Raw genomic sequence first — 15,290 nt, forward strand, 5'->3', positions numbered from 1 at the left:
TGTGTGTGTGTGTGTGTGTGTGTGTGTGTGTGTGTGTGTGTGTGTGTTTGTCAATATCAGAATTTCACTAGTAGACGGTACAACATCAGTATTTGATAGTAATAATATGACACTATGGAGTAAAACCAAGATGTAATTTCGCACATTAACGTTGATAAAACGCAGAAAGAACCTATAATTCATAGTTTTTTTTTATTAAGGTTGGTAGATTAACCATATTTATTAATACGGTTTAATCTGTGCATTGACTACAAACTATAAATATACAAGGGAGTCACAGACTGGCTCAGAGAATCAACAAAGTAACAGGTACAATCAAAGGGTTACTCAAGCAATTTAGTACTGCATTGATGTTTAGTCTCCAGTATGTGTCAAACTGCAAAAAAACTGGATCCTACATTCCTCATGACTCAAACGATGCCCCTTGTAATTTTACATAATACAGATACAGTATGTGATGCAGAAGTGGCACTGAAATGTCACTGGGTGTGCTTCTAGTCTTTAGTCTTCTGCTCTCCCTCCACGTTCAGGTCATCTCAGCCAGCTGAGTCAGCAGCAGCAGCAACACAGGCTGCCTCTGGGACACTTCCAGGTGAGACGCATGCTCGCCACAGACGACATCCAGGACGACTTTGACTGGGACTCCATCGTCTAAACTTAGCCGTAGGTGAAGACTGAGAGAGAGAGAGAGAGAGAGAGACACGTGATGACAGGTGAGGTATGGATCTAGCCGAAAAACCTTTCACCTGTGTGAAAAAACAGAAGACAATCCAACAGAAAACAAACCGAAAGTCATTTTTCTGATCTTGCTGGCCCCCCCCCCCCCCGTTACAAGTGGATGTTGAGTCTAAAGACAATCATTCAAAACAATGAGACTTACACGGGATTGGACCAAGCCGAGATGCAAACACATGCTTTGGACACTCGTCCAAAGCAAAAATGAAGTCTGAAGCTCTCTGAATTGTCTCATGTTGTGTCCCCCAGTGCCAACAGGGTTACACGTCGCCAACGTGTTGTCAAATCGTCTGTGAATTGTTTTCTTTTTGTTTTCTTAAATCTGTTTCCTGCTAAAAACGTGTGTGCCATGTCTGCAAAGTCTCAGCACCTGTGCCTGAAATGAATAGAAAACTTTGTCTTTTTTCCAAACTCCCTGCAGAAAATCCTCTCTCACACACTATTTCATCCTTTCCTCCTCGTAACATCTCTTTGTTCACTCTAATACTGGGCATCTGTGTTAGCTCTTTACAGCTACAGTTAGAAGGATGATTTATGAAGAGGAAGGAAATGATTGTGCAGCTGTTCAGTGGTGGTTGAGTGAAGCACCACCTGCTGGTTAAAACAGGCACCATTATAGCTTCCTTTGCCCAAAAAAGTTCTATGCACCACAATCCGCTCTTTCTTCATGTTTGTTCTGTCGCATCGGAAACCAAGTCTAAACTTTTATTTTAAGTGTCGTCATTGTGTGTGTGTGTGTGTGTGTGTGTGTGTGTGTGTGTGTAACAGTCCATAGTGCCATGTTCTCAGGGTGTTTACATTCATAAACCACGTCAGACCAACACAAAGCCATTTACATCTCTGTACATTAGGTTACTGTGTGTTGTTCGGTGCCGTCAGTGATCATTTCCAGCGAGCCTCCTGGTGACTGTGGTCAAAGTGTTTCAAATCTTCATTTGTCAGCTGATAAGCTCACTGAAAATACTGTGTAATAGGCTTTTCAGTTGCTCAAACAACAAACACTAATTAAAATAAAAATGAGATGCTGGGGCTAGACTTGGACTTTGTCAACAATGGTAAAATATAATTCAGTGTTTCAAGGTTTTATAATTTTGGGAAAGTGCATATCAATTATGACCAGGCATGAGAAGGTCGGCCGTGATTTCAAGATGCCTCATTTGGGAGACGACGAGCATTCTTTGCACAACACCAAACATGATAGCATCTAGTGAACAGAAATAAAGGAAAACCGTGAACGTTATATTTCTTTGTTTCAAAAGACATTTAAAAAAAAAAATAAAAAAAATAGATCAGCAAAGGAGCAGAAAACTAAACAAAAGTTTCAAATGCTCAACTTTTCTTACTGTGATGTTTAATTTCGTCTGTGTGTACAAGTGTGTATAGTCTTCTCAGATTTCATTTAGCATACAGCTCAAAAAATATACATGAGAAATAAAAAGTGATTTGTTTGTATTACGTGGGTACAAAGTGAAATTTGGGACCTTAAAGTGCTCTTTCTTTTTGGAAGATCTCAGTGATTGTTCAAATGGTCTAAACAAGGTCTCATAATAAAAAAAGAAGAAAAAAAAAGAAAAATACTCTTTATTATTGCCATTAAATGCTGTATTACAGTGACCAGCATATAGTATATCTTGTATGTTTGTGTGTTGTTGTCCATGTAAATAACGGTATGTTACTCCTATGTTTGCCCTTGAAAAACACAGACTGAAAAAAAGAAAACAGCAAATGGAGAGAAAGTATTTTGTTATCTGTCCTTCAGGAGACACAGTATGTACATATCTTCAGTATATTGTAAATAAGTGATGAAAAAAAAATGGCATTGGCGTTTTGTGTGTTATAAATACTCTGTGTATGGCAGTTTAACAGTTTAAATCTGTTTCAGTGTTTATTAAAATGTCATCAACCATTTTTACTGCGCAAACCTCACATCTGCTGTCGTTATTTAATCAGTTGTCGGCATGTTTGAAACAAACAAAACTGAAAGCACAGAGAGAGACTCAGCTTTGTGCCATTTTGACCCTCGTAGCTTGTTGTCCAACAGGTGTCAGCCTAGTGCCAAGCAACAGTTTGTTTGCCCTCCATCACATGTAAACTCGGGCAGACCACCGATGTTTTCCTGTGTGAAAGTCACACGATGTTCCAACTGTATTTACGGCTCCTTTACACCTTTTCAGGGGAAACCTGTTTTTAAAAGCAGCGCTCTCTTGCTTCTGTCTGTCGGCCTCAGACGTACGCGTGCCACTTTTCTTTGTGAGAACAAGGTTGGTGGTTTAAAAGATCAATACAGATGCATCAAGGATGCTTGTTTCATTCACTGCTTTCTTTTTAACAGTTAGATACAGTTAAAGATGCTGATAGGTAACACTTGAAGCTGTGTTCTCTCTCTCTCTCTCTCTCTCTCTCTCTCTCTCTCTCTCTCTCGGCTCCTAACTCTGTGATTAAAGCTCTGTTTACATTTAGCTCCATTCATTCACAGAGCATTTTCAAGGCCTGTTTCTTTAGCTTTCTAATCGTATGAGCAGGCCAAGTGTAGTTTGAAAAGCTTGTGTTGTCTTGAGAAACAAGTCGACGGTGTATTTATTGGTATTTCCAAGTGTGTTTGCATTTGTGAGTGTGTGCGTGATATTGCAGGGTTTGCAAACAGGAGGGTTGGCTGTGCCCCAAGACGAGAGCACATCCTACACGGGGCTGGACCACGAGGGCTGAAACCACCTTACTGCCCCAATCCGGACTCCCTCCTCCCAACCCGCCCAGCCCACCACCAGTACCAGCACCCCTCCTCCACTCTCAGCTCAGTCACTCACACACGCTCTCTTTGCTCTCTCCTGCTGTGTGCCAGTCCCTCTCTCCCTCTCCACTTCCTCAAAGTGGCCACAGCTCCTCTCTTTTCTCTTGTCCTCTCTACATCCCTCCACCACTCTCCTTCTTCCTCTATCTATAATAGCAACCCGGCACTGCCTGTTTGCTTCTACAAGTTAAACGGATCTCAGGCTGATACTTTGCCAAACTCCCCCTGAAGACTTTATTTTCACCTCATTTTTTCCTTCACCTTCCCCTCTGGAGAGGCCAGTTGGTGCGTGTCTGGCGTGTGTGAGGGCTCTGGTGTCTTGCTCTTTGCCCCAAGGGAGTCCCTAAAGGTTGTGACTGGAGGAGATACGTTATCACCACAATGAATGTTCAGCTGCTGCTCCTGTTGGCCCTGGCCGGCCCTTTATGTGCCTTCACATATGCAAGTAAGTGAACTCTCCGCTATCACTGTCCTGCTGTTAGCACACTGTGTCCCCTCACTCCCTCTCCCTCCATGTGCCCACCCCACACCACTCTTTGTCTGTTTTAATCCCCGTTGACTGAACAACAACACTCTGGAAGCTGGTTTCAGGAGGTAAAATACACTCCATTTCTATTTGTGTATTCATTAACTAATTAATGAGGTTCCCAAGTGCAACTGATTTTCAATACTTTTTCTATTTTTTTTTTCTATTTTCACTGTTAAATCATCACTTGAAACTGCTTCTGACAACTGACGGCTGTAGCCTTTTCCTATGTTCCACTTTAGCCGATAATATCCCTGATGGAAAAGCAAAACTTTGGTCAAGGGTGTTAGTTTAACAAAGGGGGGCGACTCAAGAAAGTCTGTGTTGATTTTAACATGTTTAACTCCCTCTGTCTCACTTTCTCTCTCCCTTTCACACTGTTCTTGAGCTCTGGAGCAAAAGTTTGATTTGCAGACACCAAAGGGAAATGTGATGAAATAGCAGGAGCTCCGCTGCCTCGTGTCTGTAAATTCTTGGCACTGGCAAAGAGAAGAAAGGAATATCCTTTGGATGGCTCCCAAAAACAGTGCTCATACACTGCGAGGGAGGGATGGGGGCTGTAAGCGGTAACATACACCGTACACATTTATCTGAAAGCCTATCCACTGTCGCCTCTCATTTTACCCCTGATTCTCTCATTTCTCTGGCACTGCATCTGTTTTTCTCTCTGCCTCTCTTTCTCCCCATTTACATGTTTTCCCTTTCTTCCTCTCTTTCTGCTTCCTTCCTTTTCGCCTTGACCAGCAGTGTTTGCCATGGGGAAGCAGCAGGCAGGGGCGGGTGGGGGTGCTGAGGCCTAAGGGAGCTGCTAGGGCGGGGCAGGGCTGGTTTGCGTGAGTGTATTAATAGATAGTGGCTCTATATTTGAGAGGGTCATATCAAGAGAGAACACCCGGTACGTGATGAGCTTTAAGAGGCGCCCCACCCTCTTTTACTTGTTGTTAGACCATGCAGCACGCCGCCCCTTGGCATTTACCCATCTTTGGTGGGGTATCAACTTTTACCACTTAACCCCACCTCTCCTACTTCTCCCCCGTCTCTTAACAGTCCTCCGCCTGCCTCCAACTCTCTGCCCCCTTTCCCCTGTTGAGCTTGGTGAGTCTGTACCTCGGGGTTGGTGTCGACACAAGGAGAGCAGAGAGGGGCTGGGTCTATTTTTAAACAACAACCTTTACCGGTAGGAGACGATGTGTGCATTTCCATGGAGGTTTCCTCTGGAAGAAAAAGTCCTTAAACTTTCAGCATGATTCTCAGCTCAGCCGTCTCGGTCCTCCAAAGAGAAGGGAAACAAAGAAAATAGCTCATTTCACTACTATGCTTCACAAATGGGGGGCTTTTAACTCCCTCACGCCCGCTCACTTAACGAGCAAACCCCACGTATCCTGTAAAATCCTCCACCTCCTCCCTCACTCTGCTGCCCCCCCCACCACCTCCGGTCTCCTTAATGAGTTTTGTCTGCCTCTCCGGGCCTATAACGTCCCTGTCACATCTGGCTGCTGAAGGGAGAGGTCAATGCCCTTTGTCCGTGCCCACTTCTAGAAATGACTAAAATGTTGCGCTCATACTCCAAATATGAGACAAATGAGGTAAAGAGGGACCATGAGGAAAACTAGCACTTCTCACGGGAACTGAGTCTCATTTAGAGAAAAAAAAAATGCTCTGTCATACTTCCAAAACTTTCCACAAGGAGAAAGAAACATCTGTTTATGGAAAGGAGTCTGAAGCGGTTTTAGCCAGGACCAAGCCCAAGCCCTGGTGACTGTAGCAGGGCTTCAGAGTATGGCCCTGATCTCTCTGTGGAGATTTTGTTTTGTGTTTGTCTCCTCTGTGAGTACTGACGCAAATGTCTCATATCTCTAGCACCTACTTGTGCGGCACGTGAGACATGGTGCAAGAGAAATTAAGAAAAACAATAGAGCTGCTGACTAAGGAACGCTTACACAACTGGGCGGGTGTTTTATGATGTGGGAGTTGGACTTTAAGGTGAACAAGATTTGATTTGGGGCGCCTTGTTGGCACACAAGACAAAGGTCGTGCCATTAAGGCCGAGTGCTTACCGCAGCGTTTGAGTCCGTTCGAGGCTCTGCGCTGCATGTCATCCTCTCTCTTCCCCCTGCCTTTCCTGTCTAGCTCTCTCATTATCAAATGAAGCAGAAATGCCCAAAACATAAACTTAAAAAAAAAGATGCTTCTTGGTTAAATTGTCGGTCTGCGGTGTTTAGTTTTGTTTAAAAGTAAAGAAGAGAGTTGGGAGGCTTTGTGATGCCACAGCACGATCTTTCTATTTTGTCATTTCGCAGTGGTTGCATTTAATGTCATCCCTGCCCGGATTCATTACATTTTAGGAATTTAATCAGACCTGTTTGGCCTAAGATTAAAGGCCCACTTGATCTAGCTCTGGACCAGTCTCTGCCGCTGGCAATAGAGTCCAGATGGGACCTGCTGCATGTTGTCCTATCTGGGGGGAAAAAACAAAGTGTGGAGCTCGTTGTGTTGCGTCTGTGATAAGTCTTACTGAGAATATTCCACTCCAGCCTGTCTCCTGCTTAAAATCCCCAGTGCGCAGTGCATGGCACGCCCCAGTATCTCCACAGCTGACTCCTACTGGTTGAGCAGTGGAGGCTATGCTGTGCGGCATCTCGTCAAAAGTGCGTTGAGATGGGCAGGGCGCCAATTTCTCACTCACATTTCCCTCCTCCAGTGCGGCGAAAACATTCTTGGGCTCCAAAGGTGGACACACTCCCTCACACCGTCTGCACGGACCCTTACCCTCCCACACAGGACTGTGAATTAGTAGCTCTCTCACACACACACACACACACACACACACACACACACAAACGGGGGGCCTCAGTGACAGCTGATTGTGATCGTAATGGATGGAAGCTGCTACTCCCTCGTATATCGTTGTGTCCCTCCCTCACTCTTTTCACTCTCTCTGCAGGTTTTATGTATGCCTGGCAAGAGTGAAGCCCCACACGGGTGCCTCCACAGCTTCTTGCTGTGTTCCTGTACAACTTCTCTTACTTTTAACCCTTTTTTTTGCCTTTTACGCCTTCATGTCCCTCCCTGTATATCTACATCCCGTCCATAAACCTTAGTTAAGAGAAATGTTTAAATCATTCACAGTCACAATGACTCCATTGTTATTTGAATTACTTTCTGACATGTTATTACAGAAAGCACCATCACCAGTTGTTTTCTACTTGTGCTTACCTCGTCTTAACTTTTCCATAATGAGTGAGAAATTTGAAGTGAGAAAGTGTGTTTCGCAATTTCAATGAATCAACCCTTTATTAAGGCGCAGTCAGACAGCCATAGGTTTACACACACACACACAAAAACATTCAGCATGAACTCACTTGCACTTTTACGCTTGTTAAGTGTTGATGATTTCAGCCTCTTTCATGCTTTACATGGAAATGGATGTGAGAGAGCATGTGGCCAGAATGATGTAATCGTGGGTAAAATCACCCACCAAACATTTGGAATAATAACGCCGCAGTTACGTAAACGTTCTCAGTCTAGGAGGAAAGAATGGAAGGAAAAAACTTAAACTGCTTTTGCTGACGGGTGCATGGATCTGAGTTTCCTCGCAGTGTCCCCTTAAGTTCTGAGCTTTTAATGAGTTTCCACGGTGCTCACATATCTAAAAACATCTTTGACTGGTTGACCCAGACTCAAACCCCCTCGTGTTGGTAGAAGTCCTCACCAGCTTCAGGGGTCCTATTCTGATTCTGATCCCGTGCTCCGACCCCCCTGAGGTTTAACAGAGGGTCACTTACACGCTAACCACTACACACATCTCGCTGTGAGCAGAGACGCCAAACCAGAGACAGACCATGTTCACAATGAAATCAAGCATCAGAAGGGACCCGGGGCTGTTCCCCTCAGAGCTCCCCTCCACCCTATTGCTTTCCCTTTCTCTCTCTCCGGGGATTCAGCCTTCTCAAAGGTTTCAGCTGCAACAAAAGCTATCCTTAGGGAGTGGCAGGGTCATGAACGTGAGGACGGGCAAGAAGTTAAAAGGAAAGAGAGGAGAGGGGACCTAGACTGCAACAGTCTTACTGTGTTACTCACTAAGCAGCTGTGTTCACCCAGGATACTCAGCACAGTGGGGAGGAAATACTACTCAGAGCTAATTGTGGGAACTGTACACATAATGAAACAATTGTTGGAGGAGGAGGTGATTACCCAGCGTACGGCCATGCTCTGTGAAGCGCAGGCCGTTTTATCATCACTTACAGACTTTCCTAACCAACCAGACGTGAGTCGTCTTTTGAAAACCCCCTTCAGTACTCTGCCACAGTGGGAACAAATACTTTGTTATATTTATCCCGCCTGTTGCTAATGAAACACGCAAGCCAGCACAGGACTAGGAATAACTGCACCGGTTGTTAGACCATTCCAGGTTATTTTTACCCTTGTAAAGTATTCTCTATTATTTCAAGTATTCAGAACAATTGGAGAAAATGGAGATGGAGAGAGAGCATGATGTCAGACGCTAAGATTAGAAGACTCGCGGGTCTCTGCAGTAAGAGTGTTTTCAGGGAGAAGTAGTTTTAAAGGGAAAGAAGAAGCGATTTTCAGGCCAACATCTTGTCAGTGGAAAGTTAACTGTAGACCGTAATTTTGGTGCCACATTGAAATCTGCCTCCTTAATTTTGAAGCAGTGCTGTCCAAGCAACGCTTTCAGTTGTGGCTACGAGGATGTTGAACGTGGGGTTATTGGAGGGAAATGATTAGGTTGAGCCCTGGCTGCTTCATAGTCCAGTCCTTGATGAGAGACACAAGGATAAATACATGTCTTTTGGCAAATGGTAAATACAAAATGGGAGCCTCCATTTTACTGCCAGCACTGAAGGTCTTTTGAGCTCTGTCAAAAACTTGATTTTACATAGTTATCATTCAAAATCGTTACTCGAGATTGATATTATACAATAATTCCACCTATCTTTTTTTTAATAAAGAGAGAGAAACAAAAGCTACGAATGCTTTCAAAATATATGGCTGACATTTCCTCAAGGTGTTCAGTCCACCATTTCATCAAACCTGCCTGAGTCTTTCTGAAACTGCAAATCTTCCGCTTTGTGGTGTCTCTCTCACGATCGGGCGTTGATCAACCCCGCACCCTCCACATGTTAAGAGGCTGAGGGTTGACAAGCCTTCCCGCGCTCTCGTCACAGGCAGATCACTCCACAGGAAATGAGGCAGAGGATGTGGCATGCCAGCATGCAAACACAGAGCCTTAAAGACAGGATGGAGGGGTGGAGGAGGGGAGGGGGGGAGGGATGTGGATTTTATGAAGTCACGGGGTGTGCGGGTTGTGCTGTCACGATGCTGGTGATGGGAGTGTTACCAAAGAGTGTCTGGACGTAATGTAACCGGCCAAGAGGCAGAACAACGCTGTACGGGGTCGCTATGACAAGGGGCATCCAATGTACCAATGTGTTGTCCCTTCATATAGTCACACTTTTCAGGAAATTAACCATGAATTTTAATGAATCTGTCAGTGTAAAATATATACAAATCATCCACAAAAAACAGCTTGACAGTCACAGAAACCGATTGTATTCTCCCATACCTGCATGTGAACACATCTGTGACCTCTCTCCCCAGGCCCCACAGAGATCCCTGAATGGCTTGATGCTAGGATCACCGAATCTGTAGCACACATCGTACCTACAGTTACAGAGGTTCCTGAAGCGGACCTAACTATTATCACTGGTCCTCCTGCAACCGTTCCGAAGGCAGCCGCAGAAGTAGTCGTTACAGAAGTCGCTACACATGGAGTCGCTGCAACAGAAGTCGTCACCGAGGCGGCGACGCCCGCCGTTACATTCATTACTGAAGAGGACGTCGTTGAAACAGAAGCCTCTGCCGCTGCTACTTCAGCACCAGGACACATTATCACTGGCCGTCCTGTAGTGGAGAACACAGGCCCCACTGATGCAGCAGAAGGTGCGGTCCAACCGACGGATGCTGCCAAAGCAGGGACGGGAGAAGACGTGGTCGTTGAAGACGGCACAGAGGGTGAGGAATGTGTGGGATGGTAGCTGGTGGTCAGTTTGAAGTCAGGTGTTATTATTGACAGAAATCATACGACAGGCAGCCTAATGTGGAGGTGAGTGTGTTTGGCAGTGCCATAAAGGGTTTAACAGTCACATGCAAGCCTTAAATCTCTCCAAATATTACTTTCTTCCATCTTTCGCTCACATGTCATTCTGTGTTAATCAGAGGCTATTAATCCACTCTTAGATAGAAAGATGACATTTGATTCATTCTTAGTGTTGATTCATTCTTAATATCCCATCAAACTGTCACTGGTTCTACATATAACATTAAAACTAGTCATCTCAAAATCCAACTGAAGTCTGAAAATAAGTGCTGACTCTTGTCTTTCCGTCCCACAGAGGGCCTGAGTTCTGGCCAGGTAGTCGGCATCGTGATTGGCGCTCTGTTGGCAATGGTCATCGTCATCGCCGTTGTGATCGCTGTGGTGAGGAGGATGGGAAAATACTCGTAAGTACCTCGTCTTTAATGGTGGTTACACACACACACACACACACACACACACACACACACACACACACAAACAGCTTGAATCCATGTGAATGCTGGAAGTTATCCTGATGTTGTGTAGTGAGTCATCACCTCTGGCGTCCTCTAAATATGGAGCGAACAAAACAGCCTGAGCTTTTAGTCATCACTGACACATCCGACGATGAAATAGCACGGGCAGTGATGTAATGGATCCTGGACAGAGAGCTGTTCTGTGTGATAAGCAGACCTGGCATGCCCAACACAAGCTGCGGAGCCATAGTCGGTCTCTGCTGTTCATGATGCTAATGATGAATGTTTCTTGTGTCACAGGTCTGCAAAGAGCAAAAAACCCGCGAAAAAAGATGTTATGGTTTCTGTAAATTTCTCTATTTGATTCCTTCAGCTAATCACTTTAACCCCTTCAAGCCCATCAGGGTCCTAATTTACAGATGTGTAACAGATGTCGTCCCCCCCCCCCCAAAAAAAAACACAGACAAAGTTTGATGCTTGTTGCTGCTTCTGCTGACAAACAGTCCCATGGCCTCATGAGGAAAATTGGGCATTCATGCTGACAAGCGGCTTGAGCTTGTTTATTGACTTTGTGTCTGGCGATGTGGCCAGCAGTCATCAAGTAGCTTGTTTTATGTTAACAGCTTGATTTGATCACTACAAACAGAGGGATTGTGTTTGTCAGAAGTGGGGCAGCAACACAAAGTGTTAAACTTCTGTTTTTGTTTTTTGTCTCAGGAACTAATTATCAGTCTATTTTAAAATGAAGGTTTATTTCAGAGTATATCGTCTTAAGATCTGCGCTGACTTAAGCTACTTGTTGTCCGAAGACTAATCTTGTCAACTCCCATACAACCTGGCTTTAAAACAAAATGTCTCTCTTTTAAAGGTTTTGATAAACACGCCTCTTATGTAAACCTTTTGTTGTTTCTTTTTTGTATATCGACCTACATCTTTAATCTTTTAATTAAATCTAAAAAACAGCTTTTTTTTCACCATCCATATTGTTGTCAATGTTAAATTAAAATGTGCACCATTAAATGACACTAAACTCAGTGTACAGATTAATAAACTTTAATATAAATTGAGCCTCAGATACCAAACTACGGAAGCCCTAAACGGACATAATTCAAACATTTTTAATATCGTTATCTCAAGATCACAATTTGATTATCTCGTGATCTCAAGAAAATGAACTTTGTTATCTAAAAAAACAAAACAAGATAATGAACTTGTTATTACGTGAAAACAAAGGGTTGTTCTTTCTTTCTTCTTTTATAATGTTTGGGTCAAATCAGATCGAGGGGAGGTATAGACACATTTATTTTCAGATCAGAAGACATTTCAGTTTTTCACTGTCAGCTCAATCTAGGCCATTTGAAAACATTTACAGTCGGCTGATTTGACCCAAACATTTTAAGTAATAAGAGAAAACAACTTTTTTCTCATGATATCGAATTAATTATTTTGTAATCTCAAGATAACGAAGCATGTTTTTTCGAGATCATGAGATAATCAACTAGTGATCTTGAGATAACCATATTAGAAATCATGGCCGTTTAGTGCTTCCGTACTTACTGTAACTTACTGTAGATTCAACGATCTCCCTTTTCCATCCACTGTCTGACTCTCTCTCTCTCTCTCTCTCTCTCTCTCTCTCTCTCTCTCTTATCCCACAGCCCTTGAGGAAAAAGTCGGCCAAGCAGCAGGAGCGCACAAAGTTCTGGAAATTCTGAACTACTGAACTGTGACATCATTCGCGACCATTAAAACAAGCACGATACCAGAACTAAACTAATCGAACCATGACTCTGGACTGTTGCCAAAAAAAGAGCGGGAGGGAGGCTCGTGTGTGTTAATGTATGAAGTGTATGAATGTGAGACAAGAGGGGTACATGAGCAAACATCCTCACCTCCCCCTTCCACATCCCTGACCCCTCTAAGTGCCGCTGATTAGAAAGGCTCCCTCCCCCTACTCCCTAGGAGAGAACAAAACAAGGTGACGGCAGGATGTAGCTAGGAATTTCAGGCCTTTTTAAAAGCATTTTGTTAAGAAAAAAGAGAGAAAGAAAGGTAGGGGATTATCTGACCTCTAGGCATAAAACCTCTCTCCTTTAAAGAGTGACTGATTTAGATTTGCATGGAAGTTTGAGCCGACATACAAATGGATATTGCTGACAAAACAAAAGGAAATTAAACACAAATGGAAGGTGCGAGCAGCAGAGACTGCTACAAATTCCGCAGGATATATATACAATGCAAGGGGACTACATAGTATACAGCTCATATAGTATACAGCATTATGAGATATGACTTTCTCATATATTGCAGTTGCATAGGCTAGCATTTGATATTATGGAATACACAGTACATACAGGCAGGCTATTGTTGTGGCAAACAGACCTTTTTAAAACACCCCCTGAGCACCAGTTAAAACATTTTCTCATGTAGCCAGAATCCCTGATATGTTGGCCAACTCTATATGAAGCACCGTGTGCAGAAGTTGTTTTGACATAACACACTCATGAGCTCTGAGGGCAAGCACGGACCTAAAAGAAAAGGCACCCTCGTTTGCAAGAGTAACGCGACATTCTGCCCACTTTAACACTGACATATAAAAACCTAATACATATCTGTGAAATTTAGCAGAAGGGTTTGTGCCACTGTCTCTGGTATTCTCTAGGTAGTTAGGAAGACTTTAACTTTTGAAGTGCATTATTAATGTGAATTGACTGTACCTTTTAACTGCCACCCATTCCAGACAGAACAGCTTGTATGACTTGTTCCTCTCTAAAGGCTTACACACAGCCCTCCGTTATTAGACATAGTGATAGCATTGTCTTCACAATGTCTTCATAGTACTTTTGTTAATAGTTAGATTACCAGAACAGCCGTCCGGTCTTTAAATTGAGCTAGCTCCTGATTGCGTGAGGAGGATGACATTTTATAGTTGCACTTAGTTTTAGTGCACAGTATTAGGCAGTAATGCCCTATTTTGTTATATTTGCAATTGTAAGTGTGCTAAATGGGTGTACAAATAATGAAGTCTCAGCTTAGCTCTGCTTGCTTTACAAACTCGTTTAATATGTGCACTGAATGAGTGCTGTAATGTTTAATGAATAGGCTTTAGACACTGCAAATGTTTGCAACGACATGTCTTTGTTTCCTCTCCTCTGCTTTGCCACATATCATCAGTTCTAGGCCTTTCGTTTGTGCCATCTGATTTGTTTCAACCCTTTTATTTAATTGCAGTGTTTTTGTTCATACTGTTTCAATAAAAAACTGAAAACACTCTGAAAGCTCTCCTTTGTCTTCCGTGCCTGATGTCCCTCAATAATCCGAGCCATTTCCTATCAATTAGATCACGTAGTTACCGCTGCAACGCCTAAGAGTCAACACATTGTTGAGCAGCACTGTATTTGTTCTTGAGTCAGGCTAAAATACTGAAATTAACAAACACACCATTATAAGCGTCCACGGGGGCAGCAGTCCACTCTGATTGGCCCATTTAAGTAATGCTTCAGATTTAAAAAACAACCCCCTCCTCATCGGGGAGATAAACAGCACCAAATATGGAGGAACATATGGCCTCGGACCGTTGATTCGGTTGAGCCCTCTGACAGTTAGGTGTGTTTTTTATGTGATGTTGTGGACTCTTTCATACAGTGCTGTTAAGCTGAGGCAAGGCTCCAACAGAAGGCTGCGAGTCACACAGAGATGCTCTGTGTCTGACTCTCTCTCTCCTCCGTGTGGTTTTAGGCAGTGGCCCAACGCCCACCGCCCCCGCCTCTGCCCCAACGGCGAGCCTCATAACTCTCTTTAGCTCACTTTCTCGCCTCAGACTGCTGGGAACAATGGAGTCTTTTGAGAGGGGCAGATGGAGAGGCTATGGGCCGGTCTGTGAAGCTGTTTGCCAGCAGCTCCCTCTCTCCCCTTCAGCAAGGGGGGAATTCTGTGCATCGCTACAGGGTGGAGTCACTTCCTGGGTGGGCCCAGAATTGATCATGTGAATTCACACACACACACACACACTTATAAATACACTAATAGAGATCTAAATCACTAACTATGTGCCCTCTGTGCCTATGAACACATGTTAGACCTATCACAATGTTCCAACAAAAATGTCCCAGCAGAGGCAGCTATTAGGACACACCATAAAAGTGTGTGATTCACTGAGAGAGTCCCAGTCTGATTCATGACAAACGCACACAGGTCTATGTCTCATATTTAATCATCAGACCTAAAACCGCCTGCTTATGTGGTGTGTAGGCATAAATATGAGCTGAGTGTGCGGAAGCTCTGCACATTCACACGTGTTTGTGTGGTCCACCATGTGTGTGTCTGGGTTGAACATGTTGTGTACTGCGTCCGTAAATACATACATGAGCCTATATATTTGTACATAAATAACTAAAAAATATATAATGGGTTCATCAGAATTTAGCCACTACACAAAGTCCCCCTCCCCTCTGCTGAGGTGACTGTGAAAGTGTCTGGGAGGAAGGAAGAAACGTCTCAGCTCTAGCAGACAGATGGATGAGGAAATGTCTTTCTCGCTTAAAGACAACCACACCGGTGTATTGAAGAATGCGTGTATGTTTCTCTGTACTGTGGCAACCAGAAATACCACGGCACTTTGAGCTGACTGAGTTTGTGCTCAACTCCACACAGAACCTGTGGTCTGAA

General features: G+C 43.8%; 1 protein-coding gene across 4 annotated transcripts in view; it reads left to right on the plus strand.

Moving 5' to 3' along the window:
- The window catches only part of LOC116382022 (forkhead box protein J3-like), a 56,554-nt gene extending 42,654 nt beyond the window's left edge, over window positions 1-13,900 (plus strand). For all 4 annotated transcript variants that reach the window (XM_031844673.1, XM_031844676.1, XM_031844675.1 and 1 more), the window contains exons 13-17: window positions 531-2,996; window positions 3,367-3,968; window positions 9,669-10,082; window positions 10,463-10,571; window positions 12,281-13,900. In XM_031844673.1, coding sequence (XP_031700533.1) covers window positions 531-655 — 125 coding nt within the window. In that variant the 3' untranslated portion in view covers window positions 656-2,996; window positions 3,367-3,968; window positions 9,669-10,082; window positions 10,463-10,571; window positions 12,281-13,900. The remainder of the gene's footprint in view (window positions 1-530; window positions 2,997-3,366; window positions 3,969-9,668; window positions 10,083-10,462; window positions 10,572-12,280) is intronic.
- Window positions 13,901-15,290: the final 1,390 nt, after the last annotated feature.

The sequence above is a fragment of the Anarrhichthys ocellatus genome, unplaced genomic scaffold, assembly GCF_004355925.1.
Source record: "Anarrhichthys ocellatus isolate YVR2014 unplaced genomic scaffold, GSC_Weel_1.0 scaffold5, whole genome shotgun sequence".
Taxonomy (NCBI): Eukaryota; Metazoa; Chordata; class Actinopteri; order Perciformes; family Anarhichadidae; genus Anarrhichthys; species Anarrhichthys ocellatus.